Genomic DNA, 13,730 nt, shown 5'->3' with positions numbered 1-13,730 from the left:
TAACCCCTCCTAGAAGGCCCAACTGAAATCTCTTCTCTTCCACCAGGTCTTGCCAACACCATCCAACTCATTTGACCAGTAATTGCATGCTATCTTACGGTATCTCTTGTGCAATTATTTTACTCTTGCATCATTATTTAACGTTTATGTATTAAAATCTTGCATGCCTGATTTGATTAAGAATTCCTTGAAAAGTCTAGTTTAGTATCTACATTCCTCTGTGTCCAGTATCAAACTTGACCTACAGCCAAGAACACAGTCTTGATTTGTCCAACTCTAATGCAACAATAACAAGTTACCCCTCCAGTACTATGGAACCATCAACATTACTCACCACTTTACTTTGCATGTCTGTGTATTCCATTCCACAATATGTTTATCATCTGAACAACTATACAAACAGCCATTGTCTTGATGCCACTGTATGCAATTAACCTTGTTGTCATGTCCACCACTCTACAGATTTAAAAAAAAACAGATTAAAAGAAAAAAATCCACACCTGATATAACATAATTACATATCCTAGAATCATTACTAAGTTAACAAAAAAGACAGGCTTTAACCTAACTAAAAACACCCTGACCTATAGCTATCTACTTCCAACATCAAAAATGAGATAAATCATCTATAAATTCATCAAATGTTAACTTTCCCTTCTTTGTTGAAAAAATATACTTCCACATAGTTACATTTAACTTATTGATGACATAAGTCAAAGGATACTAGTTCTAAATGCCACTTGCTTTTGACAGGAATGCCAGCACTGGGGTGCCTGGGTGGCTTAGTCATTAAGCGTCTGCCTTTGGCTCAGGTCATGATCCCGGGGTCCTGGGATCGAGCCCCACATCGGGCTCCCTGCTCCGCGGGAAGCCTGCTTCTCCCTCTCCCACTCCCCCTGCTTGTGTTCCCTCTCTCGCTGTGTCTCTCTCCGTCAAATAACTAACTAACTAAATAAATAAATAAATAAGGAATGCCGGCACTAAGACAAGACAGAATACTTCATGTACAGTGGCAAAAGCTTATGACACTTGAGTGAACTAATAAAGCCAAATCTTGGAGTTTAAAGTATTATGATAAAAATCATGTCTAGTCAAAACTATCTTTGAAAATCACAGTCACTTTTTAAAAAAACTACCAAAACTGGGGCACCTGGGTGGCTCGGTCGGTTAAGCATCTGCCTTCAGCTCAGGCCATGAAATCAGGGTCCTGGGATGGAGCCCTGAATCAGGCTCCCTGCTCAGCAGGGAGTCTGCTTCGCCTTCTGCCTCTGTCCCTCCCCCCGTGCATACTCTCTCAAATAAATAAAACCTTTAAAAAACAAACTACCAAAACTATCTCTCAATAAAGAAACCACTGTTCCAGGGTGCCTGGGTGGCTCAGTCGGTTAAGCGTCTGCCTTTGGCTCAGGTCATGATCCCAGGGTCCTGGGATCGAGCCCCGCATCGGGCTCCCTGCTCAGCAGAGAGCCTGCTTCTCCCTCTCCCTCTGCCTGCTGCTTTGCCTGCTTGTGCTCTCTGTCAAATAAATAAATAAAATCTTAAAAAGAAAAAAAAAAGAAACCACTATTTCTTCAGGTAAACACTAAATATTTCCTTGTGTTATGGAAGATACCATATGAACAAAACTTTAAACATATTCAACATAGCAAGATGCTCGCTCACTCAGCAGCAAACAGGAATGGAGACATCAACTGGGGAAAGGCAAGTTCAACTCTCCCACCCACTACACACACATTCCGGGACAAACTCATTCAGGAGAATAAGCTCCTAAAATAATTTACACTGTGAGCAATTGTGATTTTCACTCTTTCTACTTGAATTCACATTACAATTAAATGAATATATGAATCACCATCATGTATATATGTAAACTAAGGATAAAACTCAAAAATCACTATTTCTATTAGATTGCTCCCTTCTTTTTTTAAAGATTTATTTGTCAGAGAAAGAGCCCACAAGCAGGGGGAGTGGCAGGCAAAGGGAGAAGCAGGCTCCCCAATGAGCAAGGAGCCCAATGCAAGACTCGACCCCAGGGCATTGGGATCATGACCTGAGCTGAAGGAAGACACTTAACCAACTGAGCCCTCGAGGCATCCCAAGAAAAATACTTCTAAATATTAAGTTCAGCTATTTCCTTTCACTAGTATGAGCTATCCACTCAAAGAATTAAGTCCTATATCACTGACACATACACAAGAACTGAATAAAGGATATAACATAAATTCCATAGAAAAATTTCAGTAAGAAAATAAAATTTTCAAAGTTAGTAATCCAAGAGATTAAAGCAAAACAAAGTACATTTTCAGTCTGTCCATCTAGCATTTTGCTTATTAGCATTATAATACCCACACTGGTAAGGTTACAGAAAAAAATGGCACTATCATACATTGCTAGGAGCTAGTGCACCCATTTGAAAAACAATCTACCAACTGTCCATTCATTCATTCACTTACTCAACAAACATTTGCACAATACCAATTACATGTCAGGCACTGCACTAGACACTTGTAATAAATATACTATTACATCTAAATCCAAAAAAGGATGCAAAGTAGGTTACAGAATACCCATTTAAGAAATGAGAAGTTCAATTACTTACCCATGACCACATAACTAAAAGGACTCAAACTCAGGACAGAATAGTTCCAAAGCCTGATCCCTTTCTACTTCACCAATCATCCCAACACTCCTTACTCTGACCTTCTTAGTTTTTTTTTTAATACATTCATTCCCTGTTAAAGATTAATGTATAATCCCATGAAGTGCCAAAATTATCTAAAAAGGAGTTCTAGGTTTCATTAGCATTATGTCCACTGCCACAGTAGCTGAATAAAGCAGCTATCACACTGCATGGATAGTAGGTACTTGCTCACCACAAAAGACTGATCAAATCAAAGGATGGGCTCCCAACTACAGCAGGGTAAAAGCCTACATGAGGACAGTACTCGACTTGGAGAGGAGGGAGGAAGTAAGAGAAATTCCCTTCTTACTATCTATACATCTAAATGCTTTAATTTGTTTTACAGTTGTATTTTTATACTCTTTAACATGAAAATCCAAGTAGCATACTTTGAAATGCAAATTTAAAATCAGAATTTTTCATCTATCAAATCAGCTGAGCTTTTGTTAATGTTTTTGCTGTTTTAATGGGCATATCCAATGGTGGAAGTAATGCTTTGGAATACAGGTACTCTTTCCATTGCTGATACAGAAAATCAGGAAAACTCTTCCAGAAACTATCTGTATACTATGCATAAAAAGCCTTAATATTAAAACCCTTTCACTCATTAATTACAGGTCAGTAATTTTGGGAATCCATGTAAACAGCAAACAAAATGTGTAACAACAAAAAATTAGAAAGCACCTTAAGGGTCGGTAATAGTTAAATCACCAAGGGACTATCCAATTTAGTGGGATTTTAGGGAGTCACTGAAAATGTTTTAACTAGTTCTTGACAAACATGAAAATTGCTCATGTTGTAATGTAATGGAAAATATCAGGTTACAAAATAGATGGACAGAACTCAACTGTATTTCTTAAACATATTCTTAAACATTAAAAAAAAACAATTTTTTTAAGATTTTATTTATTTATTTGACAGAGAGAGACACAGCGAGAAAGGGAACACAAGCAGAGGGAGTGGGAGAGGGAGAAGCAGGCTTCCTGCGGAGCAGGGAGCCCGATGTGGGGCTCGATCCCAGGACCCTGGGATCATGACCTGAGCCGAAGGCAGACGCCTAACAACTGAGCCACCCAGGCGCCCCAAGAAATACAATCTTATTAAACATCTCTCGGTGATAGATATAAGAACAATTATTTCCCTTTTCAACATTATGTAGTTCCGAATTATCTATGGAGAATGTTACTTAAAACAGAAAACACTGTTTAAGGAGCGCCTGGGTGGCTCAGTTGTTGAGGGTCTGCCTTCGGCTCAGGTCATGATCCCAGGGTACTGGGATCTGGGATCGAGCCCCGCATCGGGCTCCCTGCTTGGCAGGAAGCCTGCTTCTCCCTCTCCTGCTACCCCTGCTTGTGTTCCCTCTCTCAGTGTCTCTCTCTGTCAAATAAATAAATAAAATCTTTAAAAAAAAAAACACTGTTTGATTCATATATACAGAAAGCATTCGTATACAAAGACAGACATTCAGTGAACACCAAACACATAATGTAATAGACAGTGTCCAAAACAAATTATGCTAAGTTAAGTCACTGCCCTGTAGTGCCAAACTCTCACTTTGCTCTGTGATGCCGGGGCTGGGACTCCACAGACCACATCCCTGCTTTGCCAGCCAGATGGCCAGTAGGCTCCACCAATAAGGGCTGCTAGAGAGAGACAAGGCTGGAAGAGGAACTTGTTCTAGCCTGGCTCCTACTGTGCTCCTTTTGGTAGCAGCTGAACCCAACATGCAATTGTTCCAACACCTGAGGAACTATGCTCCTCCCCTCCCTTCAAGGACACCAGCAGTCAGTTACAAGCTCTGTCCTCAGAGGTCTGGACCGCAAGCATGGGGCCACTCTTCCACCAGAGACAGCAGCAAAGAGAACACCAGCAGCTCCTCAAAGGTTTGAGTTTCAGCAGTTATCCCAACTGCCTCCTTTGTTCCCTAGCCCTAGAGGTGGTGAGCTCTTTCCTACAGTCACAATTTGAGGTACCTAGAACTCTTTCTACCCTTTATCTTAAATCTAGTCAACAGTTCTTCATATTCTAACCTACAACAAAGATTATGTTACCTATTATAGCTATTAACAAATATTATTGTTCGCAATTTTAAATGTGGGGGCAGAAAAATGCCCCTATAATACAGATCCTATAGCATTATTCGGTTTTGTTTTTATAAATCTCTAATAATCAGTTTCCCATTTCTTTTATATACAATATACATCCATACACACACACATACACACACTTATCTGTACTTACTATCAATTTACTGTGTAATTCTCCTTTTACTGTACTGTATAATAAAATACTACCAACTGCTGTACCAAGAGCCAACAAGTCAATCTGGTTACTCGTTTCTATAGCTTCTGATTTCCTTTTTTTCCTCTGGGGACTTTCCTGGAGGGGAAAAAGAAAAGGTTCATTTTGTATTTCAAACACAAGACATCATTAATGCATAAATGCAAATGCCCACTAACCCACAAATGAAATGTGACCGCTACCAAAAGACACTTAAAGATTGGGGGGGTGGGGCAGATGACTCACTCTCTAATGCTTTCTTTCTCACTATTTGGAAAAAAAAAAAATCACTCCAATGGAAAGAAGAGTTTATAATTCTCTGTCCCTGTCCCCTAACTCTCTGGAAGGAAGGCGACAAATAGGGCATGCTCCCAGTATTCTCTTAAAAGGTCCAAGCAGCCTCCCTGCTGCTTCCACTTCTCAGAAATGAACCACTCGTGACAGGTCCAAGTGAAGCCCCCACTCCCAAGCAGAGACTACAGATCCACAGCCAAGCAACCAACACTTCCCCTTTTTCCCTCTTCATCTTTCCTTGTGCTGTAGCTTCATTCTCAGGAAAGGGGACTCAAACGTTTTTATAAACAAACATTTATTTCAGTCTCAGTCAAAACACAGTTGTAACTAGTAGAGCATACTAGAAGTTGCTCTAGTGTGAGAATTAAGGGTTATTCTGAAAGTTCCATGCAGTCTTGGTGATCCTCATGACAAGAGGCACAAGTTCCAACCTAGTGTCAAATGCCACAAGACTGCTTTGATTTACTTCAAAAACAGAACAGATGTTAGTCCAAACACAATCAATGATGACGACTTCAGGGTATTACCTCAAAGTTTACAATGCTGAAAATATGTAATTTCAGAACTTCTCTTCCATATGATGTTTGTTTGTTTGTTTTTTTAATTAAAGCGTGCCAGCCTGTGCTTTAGCAGAAAGCTGAGATACCCATTCTTTTAACATAAAACAGACCACTCACTACCACAGGAAAAAGAACAGCTTCCCAATAGCGCAAGACCTTTACTCTACAGCACAAAGCAGCAGGCCAGGATACATAAAAATTTGCCCAACCCGAAAACCACCAATGAAAACTATGATGTTACAAGTGTATAAAGAATATCAAGGGGCGCCTGGATGGCTCAGATGGTTAAGCATCTGCCTTCGGCTCAGGTCATGATCCCGGGGCCCTGGGATCGAGTCCCGTGTCAGGCTCCCTGCTCCTTGGGAGCCTGCTTCTCTCTCTCTCTCTCTCTCTCTCATGAATAAATAAATAAAATCTTAAAAAATAAAAATAAAAAAAAAAGAATATCAAGGAGTAGGGGCGCCTGGGTGGCTCAGTCGGTTAAGCGTTTGCCTTCGGCTCCATTCGTGATCCCAGGGTCCTGGGATCGAGTCCTGCATCAGGCTCCCTGCTCAGTGGGGAGCCTGCTTCTCCCTCCACCAGCCGCTCCCCCTGCTTGTACTCTCTTTCTTTCTTTCTCTGACAAATAAATAAAATCTTTAAAAAAAAAATAAACCTATTAAAAAAAGAGTATCAAGGAGTAGATTTATAAAGCATTTTCCATTTTGTTTTTGTTTAGTTAATCTTATGGAGATGTTACATTTGAAGAATTTTATTCACTTGACACACTTAGGTCAACAAAAAGTAAAAAGATTTAACAAAAAATAGTAACTTTTTATATAGAGAAAAAAATACACATTTTGTAAGTCCTAAGAAATATATCTACATTAATAAACCCCAAAGAGAAGTTACAATTAAAAGCCAAAGTATAAAAACATATGATGGTCTTATCAGTAACATTTAATTTGCTTGAAACATTAAACCTTAGCACAAGCAATGTCCTAGGTCCCACCTTCAGTTCAGTGAATATCTAAAGCCACCTCTAAATGATCCCACAAGGCAGATGTGGTTTCAGCACAAGGTTATGAACACAAACACCTATTTCAGGCAAGAGCAGTTGGGGTTAAGTATATCAACGTCCTACTACACCTCATCAGAAAACTCTTCTCTCAAAGAGCCTAGAAATTATTTCTCCAACTCTTGGTTTTCCCAAATCAAGTTCAAATCATCTCACACTGAGGTTTCTAATGTGTGAAACATAGGCTGGTCCAAATATGTGTATGTTTTTCTGCAGATATGAATTTGCATTAAAAAGCACAAAAAGGGGTGCTTGGCTGGCTCAGTCGGGAAAGCATGCAACTCCTGATCTTGGGTTATGAGTCCAAGCCCCACACTGGGTGTAGAAATTTCTTAACAAAATTTAAAAAAAATAAAAAATAAAAAACACCAAGAAATTTTAGATATTAATCCTTAACATATGCAAACCCTAATTTCCCTATCAACAAAACCTGTGTATTTCGGGAGAAGCAAGCAGAGGCAAGTGGAGGAGCATCCACAGAACTTATGCCCAATTTTGAGGATCAGTGGTCTAAGCCTAAATAATAACACAATTAATGCATCTCAAAGAACTACTGACTCATGCATATTTTCTCAGAGCCGGACGACCTTTTTTAAAAATCACTTCCCAGTTAGCAGGATGAACATGTCTGAACAGGTCAACGATCTAAGTTTATATAAGCAATGTGCATTTTAGTAAAATCTATTTTAAATATTACCTCATCACTAAATATTTCTGAAACCAGGAATTTAGTGCTGATGATTATAGATTTTGACAGACCTTTGTCAGCATTTTCTTTCTGAACCTGTTGCTGCTGTGATCAAAAACGTCAATGACTCCCCAGAGAAGACGAAATCAATACAAGCAACTCTCTGGCATTCAAAAGCATCTGCAATTTGCCTCCAAACCACCCTTTTCCAACCTTATTTCCAATTCCAACTTTATATTATACTCCCTAATCCCTAACACTTTCCCATTTTGCTTCTGCTTTTCCCTCAACTTGGAGGGAAAATCTCACTTCAATTTTCTTTTGGTTAAAAATCTATCCATGCTTCAAGGTCCACCCCAACTCTCATCTCCCCATAAAAACCTCTTCTCTTTTTATTTAAAAACTTTATTTATTTATTTGAGAGAGCGCATGGGGGGGTGTTGGCAGAGCGAGCAGACCCCCACTTAGCAGGGAGTCCAACGCAGGGCTCTATCCCAGATCATGACCTGAGCTGAAGGCAGACGCTTAACCGACTGAGCCACCCAGGCACCCCCTCTTCTTCTCTCAAGGCACACATCATACTGCACTCTGCATTACAGACACAGTATATCTGAATTGTCCACTTCTTCATTGATGTGTCTCAGTCATACTCAGTTTTACTTCCTCTGAATTACCTAGCACAAGGTCATGTGCATACTCACTATACATGTTAAGTACATAAAGTAATGAAAAGGGTAGGCTAAAACTTGAGTTCATATCTGTGACTGAAAAATTGGAGTTCCTAGAGGTACCAGGAGCGAAGACGCAAAAAATGCGATTTCTTAAAGAGTCTTTTTCAGTGTGAAAGTCTGACAAGGCTAAGCAATAAAGAGTAGCACCAGTCTGAAAAAGTTTATCAGCATTTGATCCAGAAGGCAATCAGAAGGCTGAGTGAGAGTCTCAAGGGGCTAAGTGCATGATTTACAAAAGCAAGACATAGGGCAGATGTGGTGAAGACAGAAAACAAAGGGCATCCAAGTGATGAGAAGTCTGAATTTGATCAATTAAGCAATGACTTTTTAAGACTGAGATCCCAGAGTAAGGAAAGTTTACATGGAGAGCTAGTATACACACTCATAAAAACATATGTATATATAACTGAAACAAGCTCCACAAAAAACTTATCCTTTCCCATGCAAAATACACTCATTTTTTAACTCTATCACAACCCACTAAAGCTGTTTCATAATCCACTAATGAATCAAAACCTACTTTTGAAAAATCCTGACCTCTAGACACTGAAAATTATGCCAGAGTTTCAAGTTTCATTCTGCAATTAGTCTCATACGCCTTTTCTTAGCCTACCTACTGTCACCTCTCTGGCAAATGTTTAAGTTTCATGGATAACAATGAAAAAATGTGTGCATTTTACATGTCATTACATATTTATATCAAAAACAATCAAATTCTAATAATCAGGAACTTCTATTCCTGCCAACAGGATCTAATCTGCAAACTTTTCCTTGTTTTGAAGTTTAAATACTGGAGAGACCCTAAGATACAGCATCATACATTCAGGAACACAACCAGACTGTACCACATCTCCAAGGAATGGGAATGGGGAACTCAACTCAGATTCTTCCTAGAAACATTCTTTTTTTTTTTTTTTTGAGTAAAGTGATAGCAGTTTATTAAGTGAAGATACAGAAAAAGCTCTCAAGAATGAGAGGGGTCCCGAAAGGGTCGCCCCTTCCTAGAAACATTCTTAATGCTACTGTGCTTGCCCTGTCTCATAGCTGAAGCACCATGTGCTTCGTTTAACAAGAACTAAGCTGTGTGAGGTCAGTTCAACTGCAGTAACAGCAAAGCAGCATAAATACATGAACTGTGGTAGCTGATGGTAGACACGGTCTGTTTCTTCAGGGCTGTACACCAGCTAGGGAAGGAAAAGTAGAAAAGTTGGAGAGATTTTAGGGGGCAATGAAATAGCAGGGTCAGTTACAAGATGGGGCTCAGGCACTTACTTTGTGGCTTTGGCATATCATTTAACAGCTCAGCCTCAGTTTACATGCACAAACCTGACGAGCTTTAAAAACAGCATCCATCTATAGTCCATCAATGTGTCTCCCTGCACTTTTCTTATCATTACAGGTCCTCTTGCCCCAGGTTCCATTAACCAAATGAAATGCTCAGCTATATAATATGTACAAAAACCTTCCAAAAACTACTGGCATAAATGTGAGGTATTATAATCATTCTTGACCGAGAACAACAAACAACAAGATGATTTTTCTAAACATTTAGGAACTACTATTTTAACACTTATTACCCAAGTAACCCAGCACCAACTCATTTTTCTCCACTCACAGGAGTAATGTTACCAAACTTTGTCCTTGGGTGGCAAATTGCCAATTACTGAACCAGATACAGGATACTCTTACAAAATGATTTATACTGAGGGCGCCTGGGTGGCTCGGTTGGTTGGGTGACGGCCTTCGGCTCAGGTCATGATCCTGGAGTCCCGGGATCGAGTCCCGCTTCAGACTCCCTGCTCAGTGGGGAGTCCTGCTTCTCCCTCTGACCTTCCCCCCTCTCATGTACTCTCTCTCTCTCATTCTCTCTCTCAAATAAACAAAATCTTTAAAAAAAAATGATTTATACTGAGGAATGTGGCAGTAAATGGTAAAATGAGCCCATAGAGAATGCTCACTGAATCACTCAATAATAACAACTAACATTCACTGAACACTTACTACACCCGTCATATACACTGCCTCACTTAATTCTGAGGACCCTGAAAGATGGGTAGCATAAGCTCTACTTCATGTTTGAGTAACAAAAATCTTAAGGTGTTGGGAACACAGGCTTCAGAATAACATCCTTTCTAAGACTCATACTCTAATCCTCAAAGATGTAAAATAAAAAGGTTTAATAAAATCAGAGCATCTTAAAACTTCAGTGGCAAGGATCCTAACCCAGGGACCTGGGAGCAGAGACTCAAGCAGCTACTACACATCACTCTTCATTTTCTAGCTTTAAAAAAATAACGTGACTTTATAATTTTATCCCGTAATATATGTGCACATTTAAGAGAACCACTTCTCCCTCTAATCTTCAAGTAAAATTGATGCTCTAGGTGGACACATCGCCAATATGACGACCGAATGTCCTCCTTACATTCCTCCCAGCTCTCAATTCTGTGACTCAAGATCTAGGGTTACAGTGTAAGAACAGCGGACCAGAGTCAGAGGACCTCGTTCTAATGGTCACAGTCTCATTATTGGTTACTAAAGCTTTGGTGAAGTCACTTGGAACTTCCTTAGTTCTGATTCTCAGTTTTTAAAAATTTTATTTCAGGACACTTCATAGAGCTGTGTGGCTAAAATGAAAACATACAGATATAAAAGGATACTGAAACCTATACAAACTTTTTTTAAGAAGCCAAACTCATTTTTCAATGAGGCCCTCCAAATGAGTGACTCGCTCAATGTGACAAAAAGCAATTTAAGTCGGATATGAAACCAAATCTAGATATTTTTCTACTATTTCAGAGTGGTATACATAATCCAAAACTATGATTTTCAACAGGAAATTTAAGATTAGGCCAAAGTTTTATTCTTGAGGCATATAATGTGACTTAAGTCAACAGAAAAGCAAAGGGGGGGGCAACAAATTTTTGCTAGCCTATTATTATTTGTTGTAAATAATGGACAACAAAGCTCTAAATACCTGAGTTCTAGTCCTGGTTCTATTTTTGGTTTTTATGCAAGCTGCCTAATTTTCCAGAGTCTTAGTTTCTTTTTCACAAACAAGGCAAAAAGTTAGTCTTTATCTACCTTCCAGGACTAACCATACAAATCCGAGATATTAATAACAACGATACATGCAGCACTTACATACACTAATCTAAATGTTTCTGTGTTACTAAACATGTTCACCTTCACAACCACTCTGAGGTGGGTACTATTACCCCTGTTTTACAAATGAGGAACTAAAGGCACAATCACCACTATGAAGCCAAACCTAGATGCAAATGTAAGCAGCAGAGCTTGGATTCATGCATCTAATCATCGCTCCACGTTTTCCCTCAGCATTGCTATTATCATCTCTTTACAGGACTGTTTGTTTTTTTTTTTTAAGATTTTATTTATTTATTTGAGAGAGAGAGAATGAGAGCCAGAGAGCACGAGAGGGAAGAGGGTCAGAGGGAGAAGCAGACTCCCCGCCGAGCAGGGAGCCCGATGTGGGACTCGATGTGGGACTCGATGTGGGACTCGATCCCGGGACTCCAGGATCATGACCTGAGCCAAAGGCAGTTGCTTAACCAACTGAGCCACCCAAGCACCCTCTTTACAGGACTGTTAAAAAGAAACACAGAGAACAACTTTAAAAAAAGGGAAGATATGCAGACTGCTGTAACTTTAACGACAACTACGATTTTTTTTTAAAGTCCAAGTTCGCCTTGCCTTAAGAGCCCGGATAAAGGTTTCTTTTATTTATGAACTAAAGTCACTTCATCTAGAAACTAAGAGACTCTATTTTAAGATCTGAAAAATACCTAAACATACTCGCCGAAAGCACAGTTAGATGTACCCCTACTTTCAACCTAAAAATTTAGCAGAAAGTCCCCCCATAGTAGTCATGATGGAGTTAAAAATCTGTCTTAAATACTAGCTTTTGAAGTTTTACACATAGTGTCATCTAAACATTCACGATACCTGATGCTTCCAAATCACATTAGACTGATTCGATTTGACTACCCTATACCTGCAGGACCCACGTGCACGTGAGTTGGGGCAGACGTAGCGGAAAGACTCAACAGTGAATGACACCTTACCTGAGATGAGGCCCTAAGAGAAAAGCCTTCCCTAACTCGGCAATGTCCCCTCTAAGAAAAACTTCACCTGGATTCACATTCATTACATTAATCCGGCTACTTCACTTTACCTCCACAACCTAAGGCAGACTCCAGAAAAGGGGGTGTATAAACAGGAACTAAGCAGATGTTTAAAAAAAAAAAAAAAAAGGCTTGAAGTTTCAAATGACTGAGAATGGAAACGAGCCTGGGAAAGTCAAAAGTTTGAAGAGTGAGAGTACCACACACTGGACGTGGAAGAGAACACGTGGTGAGCCTGCTGCACCCAAGTGTTCGGGGATGGAGGGGATTGTCCGGAAGCAAGGAAACAGACTTACTCATTCCAATCTCCTAAGGCAAAGCCGATGAGCTAGAGAAATCGGAAAAGAGTACTATAGCCCCAACGAAGGGCTCTGTCAAAATCCAGGACGTTGAGCACATGTTGCTGCGCGAGGCTTGGCAGAAGGAAGCCGCCCCGGCGAACTGGGGGCCTACGGGAACATGGCGGCCCCGGCGACAGCCGGGCGCGGGGCGCAGACCGCATGGAGCCAGTCGGTAGCGCTCCAGTCTACGGCCCGTCCAATCGGGCCGCGCCCTCTTTTCGCTACTCTGCGGGCAGGCCGCACGCGGGACTGGCGAAGTGGACCGAGTCCGCGCCGCCGCCGCACTCCGTGCCTCCTCACCCCGGGCCTCGGAGGGCCGCGCGAGATGCCCGGCCACGCGCCGTCCGACTGCGGGTGCGCTGAGACCGAGCCCGGGCGGACGCCCGCCCCCCGCCGTCCCGCCTGCTTTACCTTGGCCTGTAGCCGCGCTGGCGCCCAGGCCAGGCAGGTGCAGGTACCGCTGAGGTGCGCGGAAGGCACGTACTCTTGATGCAGCCTATTGTTGGCTGTCTCCCACACTCGCAACTGACCGTCGGCAGACGCCAAAGCGAAGTAGGCCTGGTTCAGCGGAGAGAAGGCGCAAGGAACCCCTGCCGGGGACAGGGGGTCCGCAACACCACCGCCACCCGCCGCCATTGCTGTCCTGGCTCCGCGGCAGCCACGTGTTCGCCTGTGCGCATGCGCACCGGCGTGGGGCGGGGCCTGGAGGAAGGAAGTGGGGCGGAGGGAGAGCACAGCGCCGAGGGAGTGGCTCGTCGCGTCTCTAGCAAGCGTTGGGCAGGCCCAGCCTGTGGACGGTGGCCCGGAGGGCCCAATGCTAATTTGTACTGGTTGGGGGAGGGGACGTGTGGAGGGATGTGACTGCCTGCTGGAGAGGAGGCCCGTTCCTTTAAAAAAAAAAAAGAAAGGAAGAAAAAGGTTTGGGTTGTTTTGTTTTGTTTTGTTTAATAACAT

At 41.5% G+C, this 13,730-nt stretch overlaps 1 protein-coding gene across 1 annotated transcript in view; it reads right to left on the bottom strand.

Annotated features, from left to right (window-relative positions):
* WDR43 (WD repeat domain 43) overlaps positions 1 to 13,454 on the bottom strand; it is a 47,322-nt gene extending 33,868 nt beyond the window's left edge. The window contains exons 1-3 of the mRNA XM_025867989.2: positions 13,188 to 13,454; positions 4,922 to 5,059; positions 335 to 456 (exon numbers count right to left, since the gene is read on the bottom strand). Coding sequence (XP_025723774.1) covers positions 335 to 456; positions 4,922 to 5,059; positions 13,188 to 13,412 — 485 coding nt within the window. The 5' untranslated portion in view covers positions 13,413 to 13,454. The remainder of the gene's footprint in view (positions 1 to 334; positions 457 to 4,921; positions 5,060 to 13,187) is intronic.
* Positions 13,455 to 13,730: the final 276 nt, after the last annotated feature.

The sequence above is a fragment of the Callorhinus ursinus genome, unplaced genomic scaffold, assembly GCF_003265705.2.
Source record: "Callorhinus ursinus isolate GAN/ISIS: 27379988/994484 unplaced genomic scaffold, GSC_fseal_2.0 scaffold10, whole genome shotgun sequence".
In the NCBI taxonomy this organism is placed as follows: Eukaryota; Metazoa; Chordata; class Mammalia; order Carnivora; family Otariidae; genus Callorhinus; species Callorhinus ursinus.
Note: the sequence above shows the minus strand (reverse complement) of the source record. Positions and strands in the feature narration are given on the sequence as shown.